The sequence below is a fragment of the Anticarsia gemmatalis genome, chromosome 12 (genome assembly GCF_050436995.1).
Source record: "Anticarsia gemmatalis isolate Benzon Research Colony breed Stoneville strain chromosome 12, ilAntGemm2 primary, whole genome shotgun sequence".
NCBI classification, from domain to species: Eukaryota; Metazoa; Arthropoda; class Insecta; order Lepidoptera; family Erebidae; genus Anticarsia; species Anticarsia gemmatalis.
Genome location: NC_134756.1, coordinates 13,261,746 through 13,288,530, shown reverse-complemented (window position 1 = coordinate 13,288,530; position 26,785 = coordinate 13,261,746). Strand labels below are relative to the sequence as shown.

Genomic DNA, 26,785 nt, shown 5'->3' with positions numbered 1-26,785 from the left:
CTTTTTTTTCGGGGGGAGCAATCCCTTCGGATGCCCAATTTTCTTAGGGGAGAAATAAGACGCGTCAAACGGAAAGGCTCTGGGAGCTGAAAACCTCTCCAGTGCCCTCCACCTGCACCTCGCCTCTTTGAGGCTCCACACGAGAAGCCCACGGGCCTCCCTTCTAATTCTGCAAGCTAACTGATTGCTGGCAATTTTGGCTACTAAAATTATTACCTATATCTCCCGAACCGCATCTCATGCCTACTAATAGTGTCCTATACATTATAGGCTCAGCACTGAAACTCTACCACAACGTTACCTACCAAATCCAGAGATAATTAGTGCTTCAAGCCTATTAAACATCATATTATTTTATACATAGGTATATACCTATATAACACATTATTTTTTTTGGAAGATCATTCAGTTCCTTCTTCCCTGCAGTGACCCGGAGTTTTTATGTTATAACGGCAGTACCTACCTATCTTATACAGCTAAACGCTGTAGGTAATGGTCGCAGGCTGGTCACCAGCTCATAGTGCTTATGACAACCTATCGCTGTCCATGTGGACATGTGTTGAGTATGAAATAAAATAATTGCAAATCAAATCACACCGACATAGCGATCAGATTCAGATTTCAGCCTAAGAGACGACGGTTGTTTACTATTTCTTCCGCGAAGTAGTCTAGTGTGGCTTGGTTACAACAGACGCACTGCGAACGGCTGCATTACAACAGAGTTAGCCTGAGACGGAGTGCTCACGTTTAAGTTATTCACTGACTCCTGCAACGAACGTTTCTCTCTTTATTGTTGGTGTGATTCCTCGATGACTTAAGCGGAATATTGTTATTTATTTAAAAAGAGTTGAAGCATCGCCGCAAGACACGCATACTCGTGATACCTGGGAGGAGTCTGCGACAACTCGGCGACGAGAGCCGCTCCTCGTGTAAACACCGCTCCGGCAGACGAGCACCACGTGCGCTCCTCCGGAGTCGGTGACACGAATTAACGGCGGTACATCGGTCACAGCGTGGGACCAGCGGGACACATGCGCGGGGCGCGCGGGCCGCTCGCGCGTGCGCTGGGCCGCGGGGCGCCGCCGCCCGCCGCCGCCCGCGCCCGCCGCAGTCAGTGCCGCGCCGCGCCACCGCTCGACCGCGCGACCACCGGGTGCAACGCGAGTCTCCGCGCTCGACCGCCGGCCCCGAGCGCTCCACGTACGGAACCCACTCGACAAATATGCTCCCGGAGCTCGGCGTCAGCCGTTCGGTTCCGATCTAGCGGACGATCAGTGTTAGCGGTGAGGGAGCGTCGCAGCCACGACTGGAAGCTCGTCAGTGCGCTCGTGTCTCCGATGTGCCGCGGAGGAGTTAGGTAGGTCGGCGGACGCCGCGCGGTCTGCCGCCGGCTGACCGACGTCTGTGACGCTCGAGCCGGCCTGCGGTGGCTCGTCGAGCGCCTCCACTCGGGCTCGATCGAGTGTGGTGACGAGTGGCGAGCGCGGTCAGCACGGTGTCGATTTCGCCGTGAGTAGGTATTATCGAGCGATGCCAGATTGGATTCGCCGGAGGACGGCGCTTCTCTAGTCCAATAAGTGGATTATAAGGCGAGGAGGAGGCCAGGCTCGCGCGGCGCGCTCAGCGACGGTGCACCGAGCTGCAGCGAGCAGCGCCGCGCCGCGCTCCACTCCGCTGGCTGTTCACCCCTAGTGGAGCTAATACGTAAACACTAATATCGATCTGAGCGCGAGCCGCTCGCCCTCGACCAAACTGCAACGAGTTGTTTGTTGCTCTACTTTCCTCACATCGCTCCCGTCGTCCCGACGAGACGTCGATCTCAACATCGCCGCTGTTTATATAAGGCTCCAAGTACACGTGTTACCTGCATTATGGTTATCGCTAGCCTGTGACATTTTAAAAATAATAAACCAAATACATGTTATGTATTAATATGATAGGTAGGGACCACCTAAGTATTTTTACGGAGATGTCAAACATTAAAGCAGGCCTATAATATGTGCGACCACCTACATACCTTAAGCAAATGGAATACAAAACAACGCGTAGCTGTAACTGCATGATGAATGAAATGTATCTAGCTACGTATAACTACGCCCTTGCGAGCACGCAACTAATCAATATGTTTTGTATTACCACTGTACAATGGTAACGGGGCTATAATCGACTGTGCAAATAAATAAAGTCATGAAAAACGAGTAAGAGACACACTGCAGAACACACAGTTACAAGGTAGCACGATTCGTTTGTTGGCACTAGCGGAGTGAAATCAGGGAGGAGTCGGATAGTGCTAAGTGGATGGTGCGTGTAGGAGCATGAACGCGCTGCGGGACATGTAGCTACAGCGCCTACAGCTCGACAGTCAAGTGCCTGAAGCACAGATCGATACAGCGGGTGAACTGGCGAGTGCAGGAGCCGCTCGAATCCCGGGACCCAGCTACTTACCGTCTCCATCCAATTCCTACAAGCGAGTTAGTTAGTTAGCTGCTCTTTGACCAATTTGTTTGCGGTATAAAAATGTAGGGAGCGGTACAAAACAACGGTAGGTACTTACAAGCCATACAAGCATGACACAACACAGTAGCGTGAGGAACTGCAGCTGACCTCTGCTGGGTCAGACAGTTCATATCACATACGTTATTATTATATTGTAACGAGTCAGGTGATCTTATGATTAGGTATAACCAGCAGCTATACAGTGAGATAGTGACTAGGTACTTGCTAATTACTAGCTCTATCTACAGGACAAAAGTATTCTTGAAAAATCGTTATTAGGTATCAGCATTGTAGCTTTTAGGTACTAGGTCGCGACTATGTGTTAAGCCATGTTATATGATATCATCGACGTTTGCCACTCACGTAACATCATGCTCATCACACGGTCTTCACAGGCAGTGATATTCCCAGGACTACCAGCTGTAGGTCTACTATGTTTCCTAAGTTTCGTTACGATTTCGATGTTCGATAGCTACTACTACTACTAATCGTATGATTAGTGGTAAACCTAGTGTCGAAGTTGTTCAAGCCGTCCGAAAGGCCTTTGACGTGGCTTAACGACTGTCATTTTAATTGACAACAACCGGGACCGACTTTTTACGTGCCCTCCGAAGCTAGTATGTGTCTAAATAGATTTTAGACAACAAATTCGCTAATAAAATATGGTTTTGAAAGTTCAAATGTCATTCAAAATAAGCTTGGAAATAATTAAATCATGGTAAAATGTAACAAAATGTATAGCTAAGTATAGTTTTCGTTAAATTATAGTAAGTAGGTCGCTAATTAATTTTGGTCAAGTAGTTTTACAGTTCTGAATATGCTTTTAATCCAGTAAAAACATCGTTCCCGACGTCCAAACTTTCGCACTCATAAATTGGGAAGGTAGTAACCAGTAGGATCCTTCTCATATAAGCGATCCTTACCATCACACAGCAGTCGATGCTCTACTCAGTGTAGTCATGCATGTGTCTGTCAGCTGACTGTCGTCCAAGAGCGGCAAGTGCCCGCCGAGTGTGTATCTGTACTGGAAACTAAAATGTACGTTTAACATTTAGGGATGAACCCTGACATTAGGCAAGTAGGTACCTAGATACATTCCGTGGGTAGCTATAAGTCATTACAAGCAGTTTAATTTACAATTACTACCTGTATCTAATTTTTCTCCCAATTAGTCATACGTGGGTGGGTGGGTTATCTTCAGGTATATGGAATGCTTTATGTGTTTGTGTGTCGGTGATTGCGCGACTATTAACAAGTAGCAAGTACCTACTAGCGAGCCACTCAGTGCAGAGAGCGCGGTGTCCGTCACTGTTGGCAGTTCGACGGCAGGTGCACTTATCGCATACCTCGTATAGGCTGCTTGTATGAAGTCACCGTCTCACCGAACTAGTCGCAGGATTAGGTACATCGCTTTTATTTAACAATTATACATTTGTCAGCGATCGATCACTAGCACTTAGTAGGGCTCGTGATCGTCGTGGCCCGTAGGCGACGTGCCAAGCTATGTATACGCGCATGTATTTCAAGTTTTCATATAAGTAGGTACATAGTTACAATACTTACAATCGCAAGCCAGTAGAGATATACGCACTTCGCACCCAACTACTTGGCGTACCTTGTGATCTATTGAACAGTTCCACTATGTCTTTATTATTAGAAAGCATTTCACTGTGGCATAGAATAAGAATATTTATTTGCTAAAAATGGTAGGTACCTATGTAGGCAACAAGTTCTTAATAATATTATTTTGTTTCATAATATTATATTAAGTATGCAATATTCAACGAAATCAGTATGCAATTATTACAGGACATTTCCCATTTGTTAGAATTTCACAAATATCTTTAAAACGATTCATCGTAGAGAAAAAGTGTCTTCTACATAATTAAAGATAATAAAATGTCTACAACTTTTGTTACGAATACTTTATCGAAATTCTCATCAGTTTTTGAGCATCACGCTCCGAAATAGTTAAAATGAATGTTTTTCAGATCATGAGTGAGTGAGAGTCATACCTATAAATGCGAAACTTTGCTTTCGCTTAACTTTGGAACTAAATGACCTACAGACTTGAAATTTTGGATTTTAATTAAGTAGGTATGTGGTTATCGGCGGGCCACGCTGAAAAACATTTCGCCGCATTTTCAGGCCCATATTTGAGAACCAGGTATAATACCAGAACGCTGAAAATTTTATTATCTTTCATTATATGTATAGAAGACACTTTTTCTCTATTTCTGAAGAAAAAGAATTTCTGAAGAAATTACTTAGGATCCTGCTCACGCACTCTACACTTGCTTTTTGAATGAACTAACTACTTAGATAGAAATTAAAAATAGGCCAATACTATGAATTCAAATAAACTTTTCTATAAAATAGGCAATTGAGAAACATTTGTTATATAAGTGCGTCTTTTCTTTGCTTGCCATAAATATTACCTAATACGTAGTAGTAGTAAATCACAACACAATTGATCGTGTCGGTTATCCGTCCCACCGGGTTATGAGAGCAAAGAATAGTGAGTGTACCTGTGTATTGTGCACACACTTGGACACTATAAACAAAGTCCTGCATCGTTGGCCAGTTTCAATGAAACTGACCGCCGTAGCCGCATCGGGAAGGACATTGTTGTTAGTAGTAAATAGATGGAAAACATACAGACACAAGTTGACACTCTGACTTATTGCTGTACATACTACATACATACATCGCAATAGTAGGTGATGACGAGGGGTGTCGATGACAGCGACTGACAGCGAGGCGACGCGCGGTCACGGGCCGGGCGGTGCTAGAGGCAGTAGTCACTTCGCAGTAGAGACACATAAGTTGCCACTCGCACTGCATGGTAGCGAGTGTGGCACCTACTGTGTGGGTCATGAGAGCGCAGTCAGCGCTCGCCGCTCGCTTAATGTTTGTAATAAAACAAATCGATACTTTGTTTGGTAGTCGTCGTATTCGTCGTGCGGACTCGTGCGTCAACTCTACACACGCTTTCGAGTGGTTCTCTTGTTTACTTTCAATTTATTTATGTCCCTACATTTACAATTAGGTACCTATTTATAAAATAAGGCAATTTTAGGAGTAACGTAGGTATGTAGGTACTAGGTACCTCCCTACTTCGATAACTGGTGCAGAACTTGAGTCCGTTCGAACTCGATTTGAATACCTATTTAGGTACAATGTAAGTAGTAATGTAGTATATGTAGATTGTAGGTATATAGGTATAACCGTACGTTGGTTTATAACAGATCCGTTGGTTGTTGATAATTTTAATAGACAAGTAGGTACCTAGTCTAGCCAGTTACTAAGCAACACTGTTGAGTGTGTCGGAGCGTATTCCGTAGAACCTGCCACGAGTAGTACACTTGTTCCACTAGACGGGACAGGATTGAGAGGTAAACATACAATATAGGGTAAAACCCCCGGTAGTCGGCCCCCAACCAGTAGTCAGCCTTTACAGGCTTTATATCCATATAATTAGTGTCGAAAATAGTAAAGACCAATAAAATAATCATTAATCGAATCTGTATATTCTTATTGACTAATATGCACAATTACGATTCGATAGCATGGCAGGTTAACGTGTTATACTCATTATTATGAACTGCCATCAAAGACATGGCCAAAAACGTCGCCATTGCTATTTTTTTGTTAAGGATTCGTGTCTTGGCATGTTTTTCAATGAATTTGATGTAATATGGAACGAATTGATATTTTATGCTAGTATTTAATAGTTAATCTTCGATAAAATCATGCATTGCAGGCGTTTTATTTGTCTTTTGTATTATAAATTAACGTGGCCGACTATTGGGTTTCCAAATTATGAGGTTGATCCAGTAATCGGCCATGAGTGGCTGACTACTGCTTTTTTTGCAATTCTCATATATGTGGTTGAAATTAACAGGGCGAATAGTTCTCAATTTAACTATTGCGTTGAGCTAAACTCTTCTAAGACAAAAATAGTATTTTACTAGTAGTCGGCCGCATATAAGGTCAGTGAATTTCATGAGGCCGACCATTAGACCTACATATCCCATAGTCGGCCGTCAGTTTTGCTAAATGAAATTAGGTCTTAAATCCTTTCATAAAGGTTCAAATTTGTGGACGGCTATATTGGCACAAAACTTAGTTACTTGTTCTCGAATAGTATCATATCAAAAAAACCAAAAGATCTGTATAAAGAGGAATAATTGTCATGTGCTGTGCTGGCGATCAAAACTGTTATGAAAATCATGGAAACGAGTCGAGTACTTGGCATTTCACACATTATTATGACACTACAAGTCCGAAATCGTTTAATAGTCTCAAAAATGGCCCGTACCATTAAGCTAGACTTAGTGCACTCCCAAAAACAAATGACTGCCCTAAGAAACTGGTCACGATATGCTGGAATCAGCTTCCAGTTTCACCGGATACAGCTGAATACCAGTGTTTTACATGGAGCAACTGCCTATATGACCTCCACAACCCAGTTACCTGGGCTCTACCACGACTACCATTATGGTAGTCTTATGATAAGACTGGTTATCAGATTTTCAAGCTTCTGACTAATGGCAACGATTGCCAGAGATCCTTGAATATGCCCGCCGGGACTTTCAATTTACCATGCCTTCCGAAACACGAAGGAACTTTGGGAAATGAGAAAAGAAAGGAATGATACCAGTTACTTCTATCATAACTTCCTATCCTACTTCTATCATTTCCTAGCCTACCATTGACTTATGTATCAACACATCAAAAAGCTAAAATATTTTTATAGAAGAGAGCATCTTTTGTAGAGTGGGGAGAGTTGAGAAACAGAAGGAATAAAGGAACAGAAAATAAACTTTTATCGCTGTGAACCATGTGAAGAAAGATTAACTAGAAAACATTTAGAAATCAATTACCTAAGTGCTAATAACTATAACTTTAAATCTTGAAAACCCCCGATTTCACAATATATTTATTTATTTCATACTTTTTATAGGTTGGTGGTTAGGTTAAGCCATTCTAACTTTCCCACCACCAACTTTCTCAGCATGCGAAGCCATTTGAGACCCCGTCCGAGTAAATTTGCAGACACTCGGTTAATCTCCCCACTTTAACCCCCCACAACTTTTAAACGGCTCCACCGATTTTCATCAAACATGTCTAAAAACACTCGCACATAAGTCACCTTTAATTAATAAAATAAAACTAAACTGAAATCACTGCATCCTTTCGGGAGTTGTGATGCCATAGACAGACAGACACACAGACAGACACGTCGAACCTTATAACACCCCTCTTTTTGCGTGTGGAATGGATATATAAATTGTATTGCAAATGTGCTTCATTTCCTGGAGATTTCAATAAAAATATATTTAAAATAGAATATTTGTATTGAGTAAATAAGAGGCTGACTACTGGGTAAGACATGGCTGACTAGTGGCGACATGGGGCTGACTACTGGTAAAAAGTGCCATATTTTGTTTAATGCGGATTTTTTCCATAATAATCTTATGAATATGATATTTTGTTAATTTTTTTTTAAAGTTTAATAAATTACCTTTCATACAATGACTAATGATTTAACATCTAGTTGTAAATGATAAAAATATGGCTAAATCAAATTGACATTTTCACTAAAAGGCTGACTACTGGGTGCTTTACCCTACCTACCTATATAACTACGTGAACTACGATAATGTAGCAAGCCAGGTAGTGTGATTACAGAAAATGTGTGCAGTTAAATGTTAGGTAGCTAACTATCGGTAACTTTAATAGTGACAGGTACCGCGGCGTACGGCGGGTACTGTAGCGCCGACCGCGGCCACACGCTCATCATAACTATTCATATCTCACGGTTCACGCGGACACCAGCCCACTCACACAGTTATGACTATAACTGATTTTATTTGTACGGGACACTGACTAACAATTTATGTAAAAAAAAAACCTTATAAACAAGCACAAATACACTAGTTACAAACAAATTAACTTTTTATTAGCAAAAAGAAATAACCGTCTCTCACCAAAAGGCGTTCCTTGTTTTTACTGCCTTGTAAAAAAATCGATTAACATCGATTCGAATATTGATTATAATACCTAATCATTGCATGAGAACACAATATTTCCACAGTAATTAGATATAAGTACCTATATTAAATTAGATTGTGTAGTACCTACCTACCTACTTGGAGAGAAGGATGGCATGGTAACGTCCGAGCCTCCGTTTTGGTTGTATGTGTTACTGTAAAAGCCCGAACAGTGGTAAATCCTAAGATTTTCCGGTAAAACCTAAGATTTACCAACTCTCAATAGTAAAACTCCGAACAATACTTTTATTTCGAACTTTTACCTCTATTCACTTGATGAATACCAACCAGAAGGAGGAGCCCCGCTTCGCGGTATAAAAAAAAAGAACCACGAAGGCTAAGGTGGGAGCTTCGCTTCGCTCGCTCCCACCTCAGCCTTCTTACCTAACCTGCCCATGTCGATTTGCCCAAAATTCCTTCTTTATAACACGTTATGATTTGACTTTAACAGTTTTTACCGTGTGATTATGTAAATCCTAAGATCTATCAAGTGAAATAGTGGTAAAAGTTCGAAATAAAAGAATGCCATCAAAAACATTCTGTAAAAACCTCAAGTCTCGCCGTAAAAAGTTGTGAGATCTGTATAATACCAAGTCGTTTAATCTATTTAGTCTCTACTTAAAGGAACTTCTGTCTTAAGTTATTACGTATGTTATTATCATGCCAATTTTAAAAAAAGTACCTCTAAAACAAATAGACCGACCTGGCCATCGCATGATTTGATTATTAGAATGTACCACACTAAACAGCACGACAAGAAGTTAATGGTCCCGAAATGTTTATGGCGAATTTGTGTTTTCTTGCGATGACCAAGTCGATCTATTTGTTTTAAAGGTATTTTTTTTTAAATTGGCATGATAATAACATACGTAATAACTTAAGACAGAAGTTCCTTTAAGTAGAGACTAAATAGATTAAACGACTTGGTATTATACAGATCTCACAACTTTTTACGGCGAGACTTGAGGTTTTTACAGAATGTTTTTGATGGCATCTCACTTCTTTTTGTAGAGCGAACATAAGTCCAATTTGTATGGAAAGACATTTTTTTTTTCATAATTCAACATATTTTCCTATGGAAATGTTGTTCAATTTTATGGGCTAAACACCCTTACCCACCCTATACCCCCTCCCGTTACACCTATTTATTTTATTTTCTACAGTAATAATAATTCATTAACTGCAAATGTAACCTTGTAATCTTATACATTTATATGGGATTACAAAGTTATAGTTGCAGTTGGTGTATTTAGAAAACTGGACCGAAATTAGAAAATATTAAATTTTTCCCATGATTAAGACACTAAACCCTATTTGTATTCAAAATTTTAAGCTTCTAAGTCTGCTAGAAGTACCTTAGACTTTTGATGATCGGTGAGTCAGTGAGTCAGTGAATCAGTGAGTGACAAAATTCAAAACTTTAACAAGTTGTAATTTTTAAACCACTGGTTCAAATTGACTGAAATTTTAAATATACCGTGTTTATACAATGACTGATTAGTTGCTGAAAATCCAGGCTTCTTGTTTTATCCACAACGAAATTATAGGGGTGTCAAAAATAGCCCGAATTGCTTCGAGAAAAGGATGTTACGGCCGTGCCGCTTTTTTTTGCTCGACTTGCGGGGGCACTTCCGTGCCCCCAGATTGTTCGGACTTTTACCATTGAGACTTGGTAAACCTTAGGTTTTACCGGAAAATCTTAGGATTTACCACTGTTCGGGCTTTTACAGTAACATATGCATTGATTTCACAATTCTTTAAGTCATCATCCCGCTTCTACGATCAGTAGGGGTAGGTACCTTCTTAGCGATCCACTCGGATCTTGTTGATAACAGTCAACAGGTTATCTCAGATTTTATCTAACAAGGAACTAGGAGTACCATGCATTCAACTGTAATTTTTGAATAGGTATCTGCTACTATAAGACTCTCACACATGATTCTTCTGAAACATTTTACATTCTTTTGAACTGAACATCAACAGAAATCGGCACAAACTGCAAAAGAATGTAAGCCAAAGTTCTGATTTATTAATTGCGTGTATATTTGAAGGTTTCTTTACGAGCACTCGCAGTGAGTTAAGTGCAGATAGAGTTGAGAACAGAGGAGGCGGCTATCACTGGCTATCTATTGCATGTTGGGGAATGAGGCTCATTATCAATGGATGCCGCTGCCTCCCGCCCCGTGCAGCGCGCCCGCGCCGCCCACTGGGCGCTGACCCTCCACTCAACTTTAATATTTACAACTTTTTGAAAAAACAATTACATCCCCGGAGCCCTCATTTCACAGACTTGATACGCATCTGTCCCATTTTCGCGATTAGTTAAAGTTTTTATCAAAATAAGTATTAATCCGGCAGATAGCGGGCTTCTGTGGCCCACCGGCAGTGCATGCGACGGCCGCGCAGACGTGTCGGGTTCAAATGGAATGAAGGACGGCCACTTGTGCGCGATTTGTTTGACGTTACCTAACTATATGTCTATTATGTGTGTTTATTATTTAAAAGCTATACTCTATAGTCCGCTCACAGAAAACTCCAAAAGCGGGTGTAGAGTGCGTGTGAGGGATCCTAAGCAATTTCTTCAGAAATTGGTTCAGGATGCTTAGACGATAAACATACTAAAAATCCCCGCCTCTAGGGGGGCGCCGGAGTGGGGGGAGGGGGTTAAAGTTCCCATTTTTTAGTTTTTCACTCATATCTTTCAAACGGTTCGTCGTAGAGAAAAAGTGTCTTCTACATAATGAAAGATGACAAAATTGTCTACAACTTTTGTTACGAACACTTTAAAACTAAAAAATGGGAACTTTAACCCCCTCTCCCCACTCCGGTGCCCCCCTAGAGGCGGGGATTTTTAGTATGTTTATCCTCTAAGCATCTTGAACCAATTTCTGAAGAAAATGCTCAGGATCCCGCTCACGCACTCTACACTTGCTTTTTTGAGCGGACTACTAAGAAAACTCCATAGGTATTATAGTCTGTGCGCCTTAACAACACAAAACAGGACATTAATTGTTGACATTGGTTGATATAATCACTAAGTGATTAAACCCGTTAAATAAATGCAAAAAAAACCAACAAACCATGATACATATAAATAAAAATAATGAATCCTCCAGGAGCCTCAACAATTTTGGAATAATTCGAGCTCTCACTGGTACAGCACTGGTCGAGTTGTTATTTAAAAAATGCACTCCGAAACAAATAGAAAAGAAATTGTGACGTAAAGTTGCAAACCACCGTCGACGCAGTTAGGACGGAAAGGTCAATGTCCTGTATTGAGTTGTTAACGCGCTCAGACTGAATGCATATATAGGCATGATGATTGCTAAGTGTTACACAGGTAAAGGTATTTAGTTATTGAAAGTGCTTATAATACACAGGTAGGCGGAGGCATGTGATCGTAGCTCGGCTGTGCGGCGGCGCATGCGGCGCTAGCGGCGCGCGGCGGCATGCCGGGCGGCCGCCGGGGGCTCGTCGCCCCGCAGAACACCTTCCTCGAGAACATCATCCGCCGCTCCTCCTCGCAGCGTGAGTGCGCGCCCGCGACACACACACGCACACACACACACACAGACACACAGTGGGTATATAATATAACGGCGTGGTGGTTTGTGTGCAGCAGACAGCAGCTTCCTGCTGGCGAACGCGCAGATCGTGGACTACCCGATCGTGTACTGCAACGAGACGTTCTGCAAGATGAGCGGCTACAACCGCGCCGAGGTGATGCAGAAGTCGTGCCGCTGCACCTGGATGTACGGCGAGCTCACGGAGAAGGAGGCGGTGGAGCGCGTGGACCGCGCGCTCGACCACCACCTCGCCGACCAGTTCGAGATCCTGCTCTACAAGAAGAACCGTACGTATATATATACACGCGGCCGCCGGCGCCCGCCTCGACTCGGCCCCGACTGACGGACGCTCGTCTGTTCCGCAAGCAGGCACGCCGCTGTGGCTGCTGGTGCACGTGGCGCCGATCCGCAATGAGCGCGAGCTGGTGGTGCTCTTCCTGCTCACGTTCCGCGACATCACCGCCCTCAAGCAGCCCATCGACGCCGACGACCCCAAGGGAGGTGAGTCCCTGCTCGAGCGCCGAGAGACCCGTGCGCCATGAGATGTGCTGAGACGTGCTGAGTGGAGTGATCGTGTGTCGTGTGTGGTCGCAGGTCTGTCCAAGTTCGCGAAGCTGGCGCGCTCGGTGACGCGCTCGCGCTCGGTGCTGGTGTCGGCGCTGCCCGCGCTCAAGGAGCCGCAGCGGCAGAGCCACCTGGCGCATGTCAGTACTCCCGCACACCATGTAAACACGCACGCTCTTCTTCTCTCTTACTATACACTCTGGCTCTCTGTCGCTCGCGCCTCGTTCACGTGACACAATCACATCGACGCTTCTCAAGTTTCCACGCTCAGTGAACGACTCGACGAGTGTCGCTACTCGCTACGCTATACTTACTCTCTTTAATAATTAATACGCCTACTTGACAGTTTTATCCAGTAGATCGTTGGTGATATTGTTCTTCGGTAAGTATTCCAATTCGATGCAGATGATATTTAACTAAATACGTTGTACAAAAATCCACTGTAAAAAAATATAATGATACGCAGGTACCTATAGTACGACAATCAGTTAAATTCTGTTGGCTCGATGCATGATTTGTGGTACCTAGTCTTTAATGGGGGCTCCTTCTGGCAAAGCGCTGGGCAAATCAACTTGTGCCCTTATAGTACAGGCATGCATGTTTCTTACAGTTAAAGTGGAGAGAGTTTTCCAGCAAATACCATTGCTTACGTAACACAAAGCTTATGTCAAAGTTGCAATTATGCACAGGTGTGAAGTAGACGAGGTAAGTGGGAGCACGTTAGCTAGTTTGGTTTGTGTGCATGCGCACCGAAGCACCGCACAGTGTATTGTATACTGTTGTACTCTGCTGTATTCTGTACGCGTGTGTAGCGTGCAGCAGCAGTATCAGTAGTAGACAGAAGGACGAGTGGTGGGTCGGCGCGCGTGTGACATGTGTCCGTGCACTGTGTACAGCTCGGCGCGCGTGTGTCGCAGGTGATGTCGCTGTCGGGCGACGTGCTGCCGCAGTACCGCCAGGAGGCGCCCAAGACGCCGCCGCACATCCTGCTGCACTACTGCGCCTTCAAGGCCATCTGGGACTGGATCATCCTGTGCCTCACCTTCTACACCGCCATCATGGTGCCCTACAACGTCGCCTTCAAGAACAAGACCAGCGAGGACGTGTCGCTGCTCGTCATCGACTCCATCGTGGACGTGGTGTTCTTCATCGACATCGTGCTCAACTTCCACACGACGTTCGTGGGCCCCGGCGGCGAGGTGGTGAGCGACCCCAAGGTCATCCGCAAGAACTACTTCAAGTCGTGGTTCCTGATCGACCTGCTCTCGTGCCTGCCCTACGACGTGTTCAACGCGTTCGACCACGACGAGGACGTGAGTAGTAGCACGCGCGGTAGTGGTGTGAGCCGGGTGCGAGCAGTGTGAGCAGAGTCTGACGACGCGTGTGTGGCGTGTGTCGCAGGGCATCGGCAGCCTGTTCAGCGCGCTGAAGGTGGTCCGGCTGCTGCGGCTGGGCCGCGTGGTGCGCAAGCTCGACCGCTACCTGGAGTACGGCGCCGCCATGCTCATCCTGCTGCTGTGCTTCTACATGCTGGTGGCGCACTGGCTCGCCTGCGTGTGGTACAGCATCGGCCGCTCCGACGCCGACTCCGGTCTGCAGTACTCGTGGCTGTGGAAGTTGGCCAACGTCACACAAAGCCCGTACTCGTACGTGTGGTCCAACGAGTCGGATGGGCCCGAGCTTGTGAACGGGCCCTCGCGCAAGACCATGTACGTGACCGCGCTCTACTTCACCATGACCTGCATGACCTCCGTGGGCTTCGGCAACGTCGCCGCCGAGACCGATAACGAGAAGATCTTCACCATCTGCATGATGATCGTGGCAGGTGCCGGAATTCTTCTCTTATTAGCCGGAGCACGGCGCGACCCCCCTCGCAGCCTCTGCGACGGGGGCCGCGCCCCACCTCCCCTTCACCCTCTGTCCCGCCCTCCCCCGTCCCGCCACGACACGTGTGCTGTGTGTGCCATCACTAGGCGCTAGCGTGATCCCCCATGTACCGTTTGTGTGACCGCCCCCGCCCCCGGCCCGCTCCCTCCCCTACCTGTCCCAGTACTCCCAGTAGTCCCAGTAGTCCCAGTGCAAGCCCACGAAGCGTCGTTGGCGTGTGTCACCTGTGTGGTCCCGAGGCTCGTGTACGTCCCGCGGTTGTTTGGTGCTCACGTACTCACAAGTCACAAGTGCTCACAACACACCTACACGTGTCTGATGTCTCCAACATACTCGTAGTTGTTAGCTCCCGTGACTCCCGTGAAACTCACAGTATAGGATACAAATATAATGTTTTGTTAACCTTCGGCCCGAACAAAAGGATGTGGGTAATAAGCTCAGTACCTAATATGTGTGAGTGTGGCCACCGCGTTTTGTGTGTATGTGTATGTGTGTGTGTGCGCGTGCGTGTCATTGTCGTTGTCGTTGTCGATGTCGATGTGAGTAATTAGTTGATCGTGGATAGCTCCCACTACATACATTAGGTACGTTATATCATCAAGTATACCTCACAGCCAATGTGAAACAATCCGGTTATGTTACGTGTGTACGTACACGCCCCTCAAACGTCGCTCGCAGTAGTCGGCTCGAGAGCTCGAGAGCTCGAGAGCTCGAGTAGTGTGATAGTGTCAGCTCACAGCCAGTCACAGCGGTGTGCTACCGACCACAGCTAGCGACCACATTGTCATGTTGCGTAGAGAGCTATCGGAGTCGACACTATTGGGAGGAATTATTATTACTAAGTATACGCTTTGATTACCTACCACTTAGTTGTTGAGTATCCATGTCGTATTTAAACAATACTCGTCCTACGTCATTAACGTAATATGTAACATACATAAAGGGCTAGAAGCAAGTATTTAATGGGTATAGCTTTGCGTGAAACGTCTTTGAAAGTTTTAAATGAATTTTGTTCCGTCGGCGTCGAGAATATAATCCTCGACATAATGATGTGAACTTTTATTATACCTAATTATGTATATCAATGGACAATAACAGAGGTGTTCACTGTTCACTGGTGCGGTACTGCCTGTGCTGGGTAAATAGATACTTACACGCGCGCTCTGTTTCTCTACCGTAGAGTCGATTTTAGTAAACATCCCCAGAGACCAATATTTTGAGTTAATCTGATGTTCAATATTATTATTTAGCATTCTGAAGACGTTTCACGTAAAAGGGGAAACCCCTAGTAGTTTTAATAAGTTAGTTCAGTTAAGTACTCAGGCGACTAGGCGATTAGGCGACTAGGCGACGCTACGAGCTAAGAGTAAATACATAATGTCATGGTACTTAAAGTATAATCGTGAGCGCGAGTGCGAGCGCCGGTCGAGCGGCGAGGGCAGCTCGCGCCGCTCACCGGCCAGCCTTGTGATGTTGCCAGCCCTGCTGTACGCGACGATATTCGGACACGTCACCACCATCATCCAGCAAATGACGTCGGCCACCGCCAAGTACCACGACATGCTGAACAACGTGCGCGAGTTCATGAAGCTGCACGAGGTGCCCAAGGCGCTGAGCGAGCGCGTCATGGACTACGTCGTCTCCACGTGGGCCATGACCAAGGGGCTCGACACCGACAAGGTGGGTGCCCCCTCCCCGCCCCCTCCCTCGCCGCCAGTCACCGCACACGCTCACCGCACACTCAGTGACACTCACACGCTCGCTCGCGCTGCAGGTGCTCAACTACTGCCCCAAAGACATGAAGGCGGACATCTGTGTCCACCTCAACCGTAAAGTGTTCAACGAGCACCCTGCGTTCCGGCTCGCGTCGGACGGGTGCCTGCGCGCCCTCGCCATGCACTTCCAGATGTCGCACTCGGCGCCCGGCGACCTGCTGTACCACACGGGCGAGTCCATCGACTCGCTGTGCTTCATCGTCACCGGCAGCCTGGAGGTCATCCAGGACGACGAGGTCGTCGCCATCCTCGGTGAGTGTCGCCCCGCCCCCGCCCTCGCCCCCACCCTCCTCGCGGCTGCGACGACGCATCCACGCGCCTCTATATGTTCCAGGCAAAGGAGACGTGTTCGGCGACTCTTTCTGGAAGGACAGCGCCGTCGGACAATCGGCGGCGAACGTGCGTGCTCTCACGTACTGCGACCTGCACACCATCAAGCGCGACCGCCTGCTCGAGGTGCTCGATTTCTACCAGGCCTTCGCCAACAGCTTCGCGCGAAATCTAACGCTCACCTACAACTTGCGCCACAGACTTATCTTTCGCAAGGTGAGGCCCGCGTCGAGACGAACGCGTCCCCGCCCTCGATCCGCTCTGATCCTCGACTGTGTGACGTCACAGGTGGCAGACGTGCGGCGCGAGCGCGAGCTCATGGAACGACGCAAACGAGAGCCTCAGCTGGAGCAAGCGCAGGACCACCTCGTGCGGAAGATCTTCTCGCGTTTCCGCCGCGAGCGCAGCGTGGCCGCCGCGCCCGGCCCCGCGCCCGCCCGCGCCTCGGCGGCGCCCGGCGGGGCCGCCGCCGCTGGCGCCGGGCCCGACCCCGAGCGCGGGGACTCGGCGACGACGGCCGGCGCCACACCCGCCGCGCCCGCGGCCGCCCCGCCGCCCGCCGCCAGCGCCGCCCGCGGCAAATGGGGGCGGCTACTAGCGACGGGCTCCCTGGACGCGACCGGCGCGGAGCCGGCGCGCGGCGCCTTCACTCGGAGCCTGAGCGCGCGAGACCGTCCCGTGGCGTCCGCAGCGTCCACGGAAGCCACGCCCGCGACCGCGACGCCCGCTCCTTCGGCCCCCTCCGCGGCCGCACTAATGCTGAAGGTAAACAACGAATTCGCAATACTCACGAGTCGCTTTAATATATTTACATAAAATTCTAGTCGCCTAACCGCAATTCTTGCGCAGGCATCTTTCGCGAAGGGTCGCTCGGCGAGCGCGCTGAGCGTGGGCGGCGCCAGCGCTCGACAAGACACCATCGAGGAAGAGCTGGAGGAGAGGCGCCCGGCCCCCGCGCCAGCACCGGCGCCGGCGCCCGCCCCCGCGCCGGCCCCCGCCCCCGCGCCCGCCGTGTCCACGCACGACGCCGCGCTGGCCGAGCTGCGCCGCGACGTGCGCAACGAGGTGCAGAGACTGCAGCAGAAGGTACTCGCCTGTGCGCGCGGCTCCGGGGACCCGACGGACATCGACGGCGCGACGTATCGGTAGACGCACGTTACACTTAGATCTTCACCCGATCCCTCGAACGTTTTCAGCTCGGACGCGTGGAGGAGCTGCTGACGATGCTGGCGACGCGGCTCGGCGCCGAGCCGGGGGAGGCGGGCGGCGGTGCGGCGCAGCACGCGGCCGCCACGCCCGCCGACGACGCGCCGCGTTCCGTCACCGCGGACGCGGCCGCCACGCTCGCCAGGAAGCGGCGCTCGAAGGTACCCGTCGGACCGGGCGCGGCCCGCGCGGCGCCCGCACACGCCCCGCTCACCCCTCTCCTCTGTCCGCAGGCGCGGAGCAAGGGCGCGGCGCCCACGCCGCCCGCCACGACGCCGGGCGAGGCGCCGGGCAGCCCGGGCGCGGGCGCGGGGGGCGCGGGGAGCGGCTCGGCGGCGGCGCGGCGGCGCGAGTTCGTGTAGCGCGCGGCGGCGCCCGGCGCGGCGCGGGACTAGCGCCGGGCGCCCGCCGCCTGCACTCTGTACATAGCTAGCTGAACGTAGCACGTAGTGACGCGAGTAGACACGCTGCGATCACGCTTATGGACTACCGCGCACCGAGCACGCGACCTCGGCGGGCCACGCCGACGACTTCGCTACACTTTCGACGGGCTAAAGTAACGAATTTGTAAAGAATCGTATATTACTAAGATAAGTTACGTCTAAAATTAACGTTTTGAAAAAGCAATATTTTCCACCGTTCGTTTTCACTCTAACAGATGACACGTGGACGACCAAATATTTTTATATGATTGCTATATCTTCTGGACACTAGCAAGGAGCACTGTTCTGCAATGATGCCGTCTTCGCAGTAGGTGCTATCGGGACGTAGTGCGAGCGACGAGTGCGGGAGTGCACCAGTGAGGGGAGGATCGTTGCACGATGGCGCTCGCCCTGTATCGTTTTGTACGTCGCAGTTTTATACGCTAGCACGACAAGCCACCTTGTCGGTGCCACGCAGTAGGTGTAGACGTGAGGCGAGTGAGTGCACATGCACAGTATGTACCGACATATCCGCGTGACGGAGCGAGTGCTCGCAGGACGCGACCACACCGACACGACCGTCCGAAGCGCCTCTTGTATAGTTATTCGTTGTTAACGTTTTTAAAGTTTATCCGAGATGTTCTATATCTACTTACGCATAGTCGACAGTGTCCATGCGAGCTCCCACGCCCGGCGCCGCCCGGCTCACCGCGCGTCACTTGCGACTGCTCGGTATATTTCATTGTAAATAATACTTAGCCTAGGTACATTGACCTGCTTGTAACATTTTCATTGATCCTGACATCTAAGTATATAATATTGTAAATCAATCAAATGTAATACCAACACCCAAATACTTTTTTCTTCATTGCAACAAATGCGATGTTAAGCTTTTTTTATATTTAAACGTCTGGTAGATGTTCAAGAGTATTGGACTCGTCAGACCTATTTTCAGCTAGGGACATAATGGAAAAAAATACGAACAATGTATTATTGCGATCCGACTGCACAAAATCCACATCAATGAACAGTCTACCAGTTATATATAATATGTACCGATATTTAGGTACAGAGTAACATTCATTGTCAGTAGAAATCATAATCATAACTAAATCTGTGATAACATGATATTTTACTTGAGAGTGTAATCGTTCAAACGACGTTCTATTCTCACACGAATACGACTACATCGAAGCGGCGGGTCGGAGGGTTCGAGGTGCAGGTACAAATAAAACAAGTAGGTCGCTTTAATCCTAACGTTTAATAATATATACAAAAGGAAATACATGAGCGGCGGCGCCGAGCGGCTCTCGGAGCGTGGCGCGGCGCCCGGCGCGACGTGCCGCCACCTGCGACACGACACGACACGTCACGACACGACGCGAGCGACGCGACGCGAGCGACACGAGCCTCGCGACACGTGGCGCCGCGCGCCGCGCCCACACAGTGCCTTGTGAGCACGTCGGCGGCGAGGAGCGCTCGCTCTCTCGTCTGTCGTATCATTTGTGAAATATGACAGTTTCCGACTATTCAGGCTATTTGTATTACTTTAACCGAATACAATATTATTACTGTAATTTTAAATCGTTTTTTATTTCCCTCCCCCGACGTTTCCTCTCCGGTCCCGAATCGGACTCGGGCATCGGCGCGACCGCGCCGGGACCCCTCGGACCTGCGAGGCGAGGCGCTCCCGGGGCGACACCGACCTCGAGCTCACCTCGAGCTGCGACGAGACAGAAGGCGGGACTCGAACCCGCCCGGGCGGGGCGGAGGGGGTGCGGGGCGTGTACGTACGTGGCGCGCGGCCGCTACTGGCGCTTGTCGGCCAGCGCCGAGTGGTGCGACAGCGCCGACTGCGCCGACGAGCAGATGTCCTGCACACACACACACAGTTACATACGCGCTACCGTTGGCTTTATAGAGAGGGTTACCGACTTTGTATCGGTCGAGAGAATCGCAACGGAAACGATAGATAGAATCGGTACGCACCTGGTATGAGAACTGCGGGAACTGCTCCTCCTGAATGCGCGCCAGGTTGGAGTCGTTCTCGGGCGGCGTGAGCTCCACGGACTCGCCCGTGAACTCCGAGTCGAAGTAGCGCGTGTCCGTCTCCGACTCCACCTGCGGCTTGAACGGCGGCGGGATCTGCGACACAGAGTCGGGTCAGTACCGCCCCCGCTGCCGGCGGCGCGGGCGGCGGCGGCGGTCACCTACCTTCTTGGCGAGCAGGTCGTTCCAGTTGATGGAGGCGAAGAAGGGGTGGTTCATGATCTCGTGGGCGTCGTCGGGCCCGGCGCCGAGGCGGTTGGCGGGCTCCTTGGTGAGCAGGCCCGACAGCAGGCCGCGGCAGGACGGCGACAGGGCCCGCGGGAAGCGCACCTCCTCGCTGAGGATGAGCGAGAACAGCACCTCGTGGTCGCGGTTGTAGAAGGGCAGGCGGCCGCAGGCCATCTCGTACATGACCACGCCCGTGCCCCACCAGTCCACGGCGGGCCCGTAGTCCGTGTCCTCGAGCACCTCGGGCGCCAGGTACTCGGGCGTGCCGCAGAAGGTCTTGGTGGTGCGGCCGTACGTGATGTTGACCTTGCACAGGCCGAAGTCGGCGATCTTGATGTGGCCGTCCTTGTCGAGCAGCAGGTTCTCCAGCTTGAGGTCGCGGTAGATGATCCCCTCGGCGTGCAGGTAGCCCAGCGCCGACACGATCTCGGCGCCGTAGAAGCGCGTGCGCTCCTCGCTGAAGGAGCGCTCGCGCGACAGGTGGAAGAACAGCTCGCCGCCGTTGGCGTACTCCATGACGAAGCACACGCGGTCCGACGTCTGGAACGAGTAGCGCAGCGCCGTCAGGAACGGGTGGTTGGTCTTCTTCAGCACGCGGTTCTCCGTGATGGTGTGCGCCACCTCGTCCTTCTGGATGATCAGGTTCTTCTTGAGGATCTTCATGGCGTACAGCTTGCCCGTGCCCTTCTCGCGGGACAGCACCACCTTGCCGAACGTGCCCTTGCCCAGCACCTTGACGAACTCGAACTTCTCCAGCGTCTGAAAGCACGCGGCGGTACTTGCACTACTTGGGGGACGACATAGCTCTGATACCACAACAATACTTAATATTCGATAGTATAATATAATATCCTCAAGGTCCCAAACACTTTTGTAACATTGTTCAAAGAGGACTGTAGTGCTCAAACTTTTCAATTGTGTAAGGGCACCTCAAGACATCAAGATAAACAAATATTATTTCGTACTAGCTAACCCGCGTAACTTCGCTTGCATCACATTAGAGAGAATGGGTGAAATTTTTAACCGTTTTTGTAACATTTTTACTGGTACTCTGCTCCTATTCGTCGTAGCGTGATGATAGATTGTATCGCTATGTCGTTAAAAAAATTAAAAAGATTCATACATTATCGCTTTACCCCAGCGCGCATGTGTACAACGTGTGCATGTGTCAGTAAGTACAGTAAGTAAACGAGGCGAGGTGACTAACGCATGCAGTTTTCCTGTTTGCCGAAATATCACAACAACAACAGCTTTACCGATGCGAATACTTCATACTTTATCCATTAGCAAATATCCTTTCTCTTAAATGATTCTAGGGAAGTATCACATATTATAGGAAAATAAATATATGACAACGACGAAACTGTCACCGCGTCAATGTGACTACGCGCCGTAATAGTAAATTATACCAGTGCAAAGTAGTGGATGCGCTGTCGATGTGGTGTCGATTTGGTGTCGACGTGGTGAGGGTAATTATAAGAGATGTAGTATAGGAGTAATATACTGACGATGCGGCGCGGGTCCCTGAAGCTGGTGCCGAGCTGCGCCATGTCGCGGTCCTCGCGGTCGTCGGGCTCGGGCAGCGCGCCGCCGCCGCCCGCGCTCGTGCCGCCCGCGCTCAGCTGCAGCGACACGTAGCGGATGGCCGCCACCCACTCCTCGCTACAATCATACATGGACGCTATTACTTTACAATATTGCATCTAATTAAATGTTGTCAAATCAATTGTAGTATTCTTACTTTATACCTATATCTATTCTAACATTTCATTTTACAAAGCTGAGGACATAATAAGCGCATTAAATATAATATTTTTGCAAATAATAAATACTTAAAATCACGTCTGTTAGACCCGAAAGTAGGTATATGAAGTTACCCGCGCTTCGCTTTTAACAATGTTAGTCTCATGTAATAGAGGGAGAGTGTAATACCATAAACCGGGAACATTACAATCTCCGGAGTACTATTGACAATAATCTAATACGAAATAGAAAAAGACCAATAACAATTGTCCGACCTGGGATTCGAACCCGTCGTCGTGGCCGTCAGCAGGCGGATGCACGACAGACCGCGCCACAGAGCAGACACTTGGAAATAATATTGATTTAACAGGAGATCACAAATAACCCTAATAATATGTTACTTTTTATTCAGAATGGCATGTGAACAAACCAGTGCAAATATATGAGTACCTATTTAATAATAACAATGTCATTTGTGTGTAGGATAATATTCTATTGGAGCTACTCATGGCATTTAATTAACCAAAGGGAAATGTCAACCTTTTCCCACTAACACGTAACATGAGACATTGCTTCAAACAGTCAGAGCTGTAGTGAATAAATATGGAACAAGTTAATGCAATGCTACAAACACTACACTACTTACAAACTACACTTCATTCTGCTCCCTGGCAGTCCCTGGTGGACAGCGGGTCCTAGTAAAAGGGTTCTGTTTTTACCGTTTAGGTACAAAACCTTAAAATATACAACTAATTAACTAGCTAGTACATTCATATGCAAAAAAGGCTACAGCTCAGTGTACAGTGTGCTAGGCATAGGACTTATTTTTAGCTGCAACTAACAATACCTCTTTATATTGCAGGGGGCAAAAAAACTAACTTTAAATTACAATCAACACTTGAGTATATAGTCAGTATATTTTTTAGGGTTACACACTCTAAGGGTGAAAACACCACCCTTTTAGAGACTGAGACTGTCTGTCTGTCTGTCTGTCTGTCTGTCACCAGGCTGCATCTCATGAAATTTGTCTGTCTTTGTCATCTGATGAAATAAACTGTTTTAGGTATACTACTGCTATGATGCTATATAACAACAAATACTAAGAAATGGAGTGGAAAATTAATATATATTTTTTAATGTTTTTATAAATTCACTGCAACTCGCACTTGGCTAGTTTTATAATGGATGCAAGTGGTTAAGTCTAAATGAAAAACCCATAAATTACCATGAAACTAACACGACTTATTGACCATCTCTGCAGTCTGCTCATTGATGTTAGGTATGTTATCTTTTTATCTGTACAATTTCACCAGTACCCAGTGCATATGCACATATACTTCACACTTCACAGTGAGGCATTCACTCACATTACCGGCTGCAAAAATAGCACCAAATGCAATGATCTTCTTAGTAACCTTAGTGGGATTGCTTGACTTACAGACACGCAGTCAAGATTAAGTCAAGTTCATTATTGAACAAGCACATTCAATATCGTTATGTTAAGTAGGTGTCGTCTCTGTCTATCTGGTCAGTAGTGTGAGTGGTAGCAGTAGGAATATAGGAATAATCACTAGTCTCAATCAACTTGGTTGTTATTAGTGTTCTAGAATCATCCTGACACTCCTGGTTGTATTGAACTGTTGAACAACATGGGCAAGGTAAAGCAATGTCACAGCAGTTCAATCAAGGATCGTGAGTTTCAACACAAAATATCACTTAGTGTATTTTAGTCACTGATTCATGCTTCATCAATCCCAAGGACAACCAGTGTGAAAAGTCACAGACTCAGTGTGATGCCTCACACTGCAACACTATACTATTATTACATTATCACCAAATATAATCAAATCTCAATCTCATATGCCCTGTGTAATAAGAATTACCTATTTGTGTCAAAAACAAAAATCTAATAATTTTGTGTCAGATAATCAAAATAAATAAGCCCAATTTGGTAGCATTTTAGTTATGTATATATATTATAAAATCAAACTGTGATAGAGAGACAAGTGTACACGGTGTGTGTGTGACTACACAACACAGTCTCCACACTGACGCTAGTATAACATACAAGTATGTCACATATTAACTGTTGCAAGAGGTTTATTTTGTGTTTGTGTTATTGATCAAACTATGATCAGTACATGTCCTATGTTTATATACTTTTTACAATTTATACTAATGTTTTTTTACATAATTTATTTAGCTTTGTAATTCAGCAGCTTGTTATTTAAACCAAACCGCATCATGCATTCATATCTGTTATGTAGTTCTGTTTGATGCTCTATATATTGGATATAATATAATTATGTTTCATAAAAGTAACAATGGAATAGGAGACAGAAATAATCATATTAATAACAAATATATACCTAACGTACACAGAGAATATTAGTAACCATCTAAACAGGAAAAATTCATAACATCCTTATTCCAAACAAACAAATATGAGGTAATTCCATAGTGGACAAACCCATAACTGTAATGTTAAGTGGAGACCTGATGCATGATGCTATCATGCTAGCTGCTCGTACAGAGCTGCTAGTAGGTGGCAGTAGGTGGCAGTAGGTGGCAGTAGCAGGAACAAGGTACTGACCGTTCTTTCTCGGTGTCGACGGAGAAGTTGCGCTCGATGACGGTGGTCCACTGCAGGCCGCGGATGGTGAAGGTGTAGGGGCGCGGCTTGTCCACGGCCATGATCTGGCAGTCGCGCACTGTGAACTTGTTGAGGGGGTCGCGGTAGTTGTTGCGCTCCGGCTGCGTCTTGAAGCCGACCAGGTCGCCGTTGTCGAACAGGATGAAGTAGCGGTCGCGCCAGTTGCGGATGTGCTCGCCGCGCTTCTGCAGCCAGCCCTCCTTGACGATGTTGCCGGGCGCCGCCTCCGCCATCGTGCTCGCCGCCAGCGCTCGCTACTCGCTGTTTGATAACAAACTACGGCACCCGCTAGCTCGTGCTGGACGCACCACGTTTCGCTGTCCCCGGTCGCCGCGCGTGTTTCACCTGGATTGAATCACCACGGGCGCACTGCCACCGCACATTTTCTCGATTGATATTACAATAATGTACAGATTTCAACGTTTTTCTTCTCAAAAAACATGAACGTAAGCGATGTTACTACGTAGGTACGTAGCCTCGCGGTCTTAATATGACAATTTACACAAACACTGTCTGGTGAATGAAAGAAAAGGTCAAACTAAATACAAAACACAGGAAAAAAAGAGAGATCCGACTAATTCGACACTTTAACATATTCCATTTCATCTAGTCGTGTAATAACCTATTTTGACAAATTAGTACCATTGTCTGCCACTTGGAGCGCTGTGTATTATGTGATACGTTTAGAAACTGCTACTATTAAAATACATGTTAATGTTTTCTTTTTCTTTTTAATATTATGACTATAGATTGATTAATATATGATAATATTATTCTTAGTGCTAATTAACATAACTTTTTAGTTGATTTTACCGTGATACTAACTAATAACTTTAGCAACAAAATTAAGGGCAACTACGATAATGGCAGAATACACATAAAACGTTTGAAATAAATCGACGAATTTTATTGCTTTAATTTAATACTTTTAGTATAGCTATACTTTTTTAACTTATTTAAATGTTGAATCCAATGTACTTTATTATTATTACTATAAGTACATATCCTAATCATTAAAGCTTTTTTTCTTCGATCTCCCAGAATCAAGGCCAAGCATCAGGGCTGCCATCCTTTAATTTTAAGAAAGCGGGACCACCGATTTTATCATGGGGTAAGCGGTACTATTTAGCAGAGGGAAGGCAGGACTTAATGGTACCTACCTAGGTACTAAACCGTCAACTGACTTATGAAAATGTTGTACTTACACGTAGATCTTTGTATTAAGTATGAACATGACATTGGGCGGTACGTGGGATCAGTTCACCTAAAAAGGGACGTGAAAATTGGTTTGCCTTTATTTTAAGGACAACCTCCGCACCTACAGAAGGGTATTTTACTGTGTCAACATAAAATTATTAAATCTGTAGTAGCAAAAGGTTCATAAAAAGAGTGCTCGGGAATTTATAAGATAACTATTTGTAGATCGCATATTTTTTTGATTTGTATGGGAATCGAATCTACGGCCTCCTGACGCACAAGGTAGTAACGTAGCAACCACCTAAACCAATGCGCTACGGAGGTCACATATCAATATTTCTTATCAAAAATCAAAATCAAATCATTTGTTTATTTAGGTCAAATGCTGACACTTATGATAGTCATGAATTTGCCAAAAGTTCGGAAGAGAAGAGCTGGCCAATCTTTTTAATCGCCAAATGGTTTAACAATATTTCTGATAAGCATAAATGATTGATGATTTATGGAACTGCTACCAACACTACCGAACACATTTTGGTAACATACTTAAATTAAATCAATAAACTTAATTATTAAGGTGCTAATAAATAAGATATCAATTAGCACCTCTATT

At 47.0% G+C, this 26,785-nt stretch overlaps 2 protein-coding genes across 10 annotated transcripts; one reads left to right on the top strand and one right to left on the bottom strand.

The window, feature by feature from the left end:
• The first annotated feature begins 1,114 nt into the window (after positions 1 to 1,114).
• On the top strand, positions 1,115 to 19,886 carry eag (potassium voltage-gated channel protein ether a go-go). 8 transcript variants are annotated; one of them, XM_076120500.1, is made up of 14 exons: positions 1,115 to 1,361; positions 11,937 to 12,080; positions 12,175 to 12,405; positions 12,488 to 12,619; positions 12,713 to 12,843; positions 13,600 to 13,995; positions 14,084 to 14,507; positions 16,050 to 16,249; positions 16,344 to 16,596; positions 16,679 to 16,890; positions 16,963 to 17,439; positions 17,524 to 17,760; positions 17,871 to 18,041; positions 18,114 to 19,886. In XM_076120500.1, exons 2-14 carry the CDS (start codon positions 12,002 to 12,004, stop codon positions 18,240 to 18,242), a joined length of 3,072 nt encoding a protein of 1,023 aa, XP_075976615.1. In that variant the 5' UTR covers positions 1,115 to 1,361; positions 11,937 to 12,001; the 3' UTR covers positions 18,243 to 19,886. The 8 variants fall into 8 exon arrangements, with proteins under 8 accessions (XP_075976615.1, XP_075976610.1, XP_075976617.1 ...); XM_076120495.1 differs by having other exon boundaries at positions 12,485 to 12,619; positions 13,579 to 13,995; XM_076120502.1 differs by having other exon boundaries at positions 12,172 to 12,405; positions 12,713 to 12,822.
• Positions 19,545 to 25,523, bottom strand: Akt (AKT serine/threonine protein kinase). Of its 2 annotated transcripts, XM_076120504.1 has the most exons (6): positions 24,916 to 25,523; positions 22,088 to 22,241; positions 20,517 to 21,338; positions 20,292 to 20,447; positions 20,097 to 20,176; positions 19,545 to 19,651 (listed from the first exon to the last, which is right to left on the bottom strand). In XM_076120504.1, the coding sequence occupies exons 1-5, from the start codon at positions 25,206 to 25,208 to the stop codon at positions 20,111 to 20,113; spliced, it is 1,491 nt and encodes a 496-aa protein (XP_075976619.1). In that variant the 5' UTR covers positions 25,209 to 25,523; the 3' UTR covers positions 19,545 to 19,651; positions 20,097 to 20,110. The 2 variants fall into 2 exon arrangements, with proteins under 2 accessions (XP_075976619.1, XP_075976618.1); XM_076120503.1 differs by having other exon boundaries at positions 19,545 to 20,176; positions 24,916 to 25,519.
• Between the last annotated feature and the right edge of the window lie 1,262 nt (positions 25,524 to 26,785).

Coding starts and splice junctions, on each gene's coding strand:
- eag (XM_076120494.1), top strand. CDS start 12,002: ATGCCGGGCGGCCGCCGGGGGCTCGTCGCCCCGCAGAACACCTTCCTC. Junction 12,081..12,171: donor CCGCCGCTCCTCCTCGCAGC/GTGAGTGCGCGC, acceptor GTTTGTGTGCAG/CAGACAGCAGCTTCCTGCTG. Junction 16,891..16,962: donor ACAGACTTATCTTTCGCAAG/GTGAGGCCCGCG, acceptor GTGACGTCACAG/GTGGCAGACGTGCGGCGCGA.
- Akt (XM_076120504.1), bottom strand. CDS start 25,208: ATGGCGGAGGCGGCGCCCGGCAACATCGTCAAGGAGGGCTGGCTGCAG. Junction 20,448..20,516: donor ACGACCTGCTCGCCAAGAAG/GTAGGTGACCGC, acceptor TCTGTGTCGCAG/ATCCCGCCGCCGTTCAAGCC. Junction 20,177..20,291: donor TCCCGCAGTTCTCATACCAG/GTGCGTACCGAT, acceptor GTGTGTGTGCAG/GACATCTGCTCGTCGGCGCA.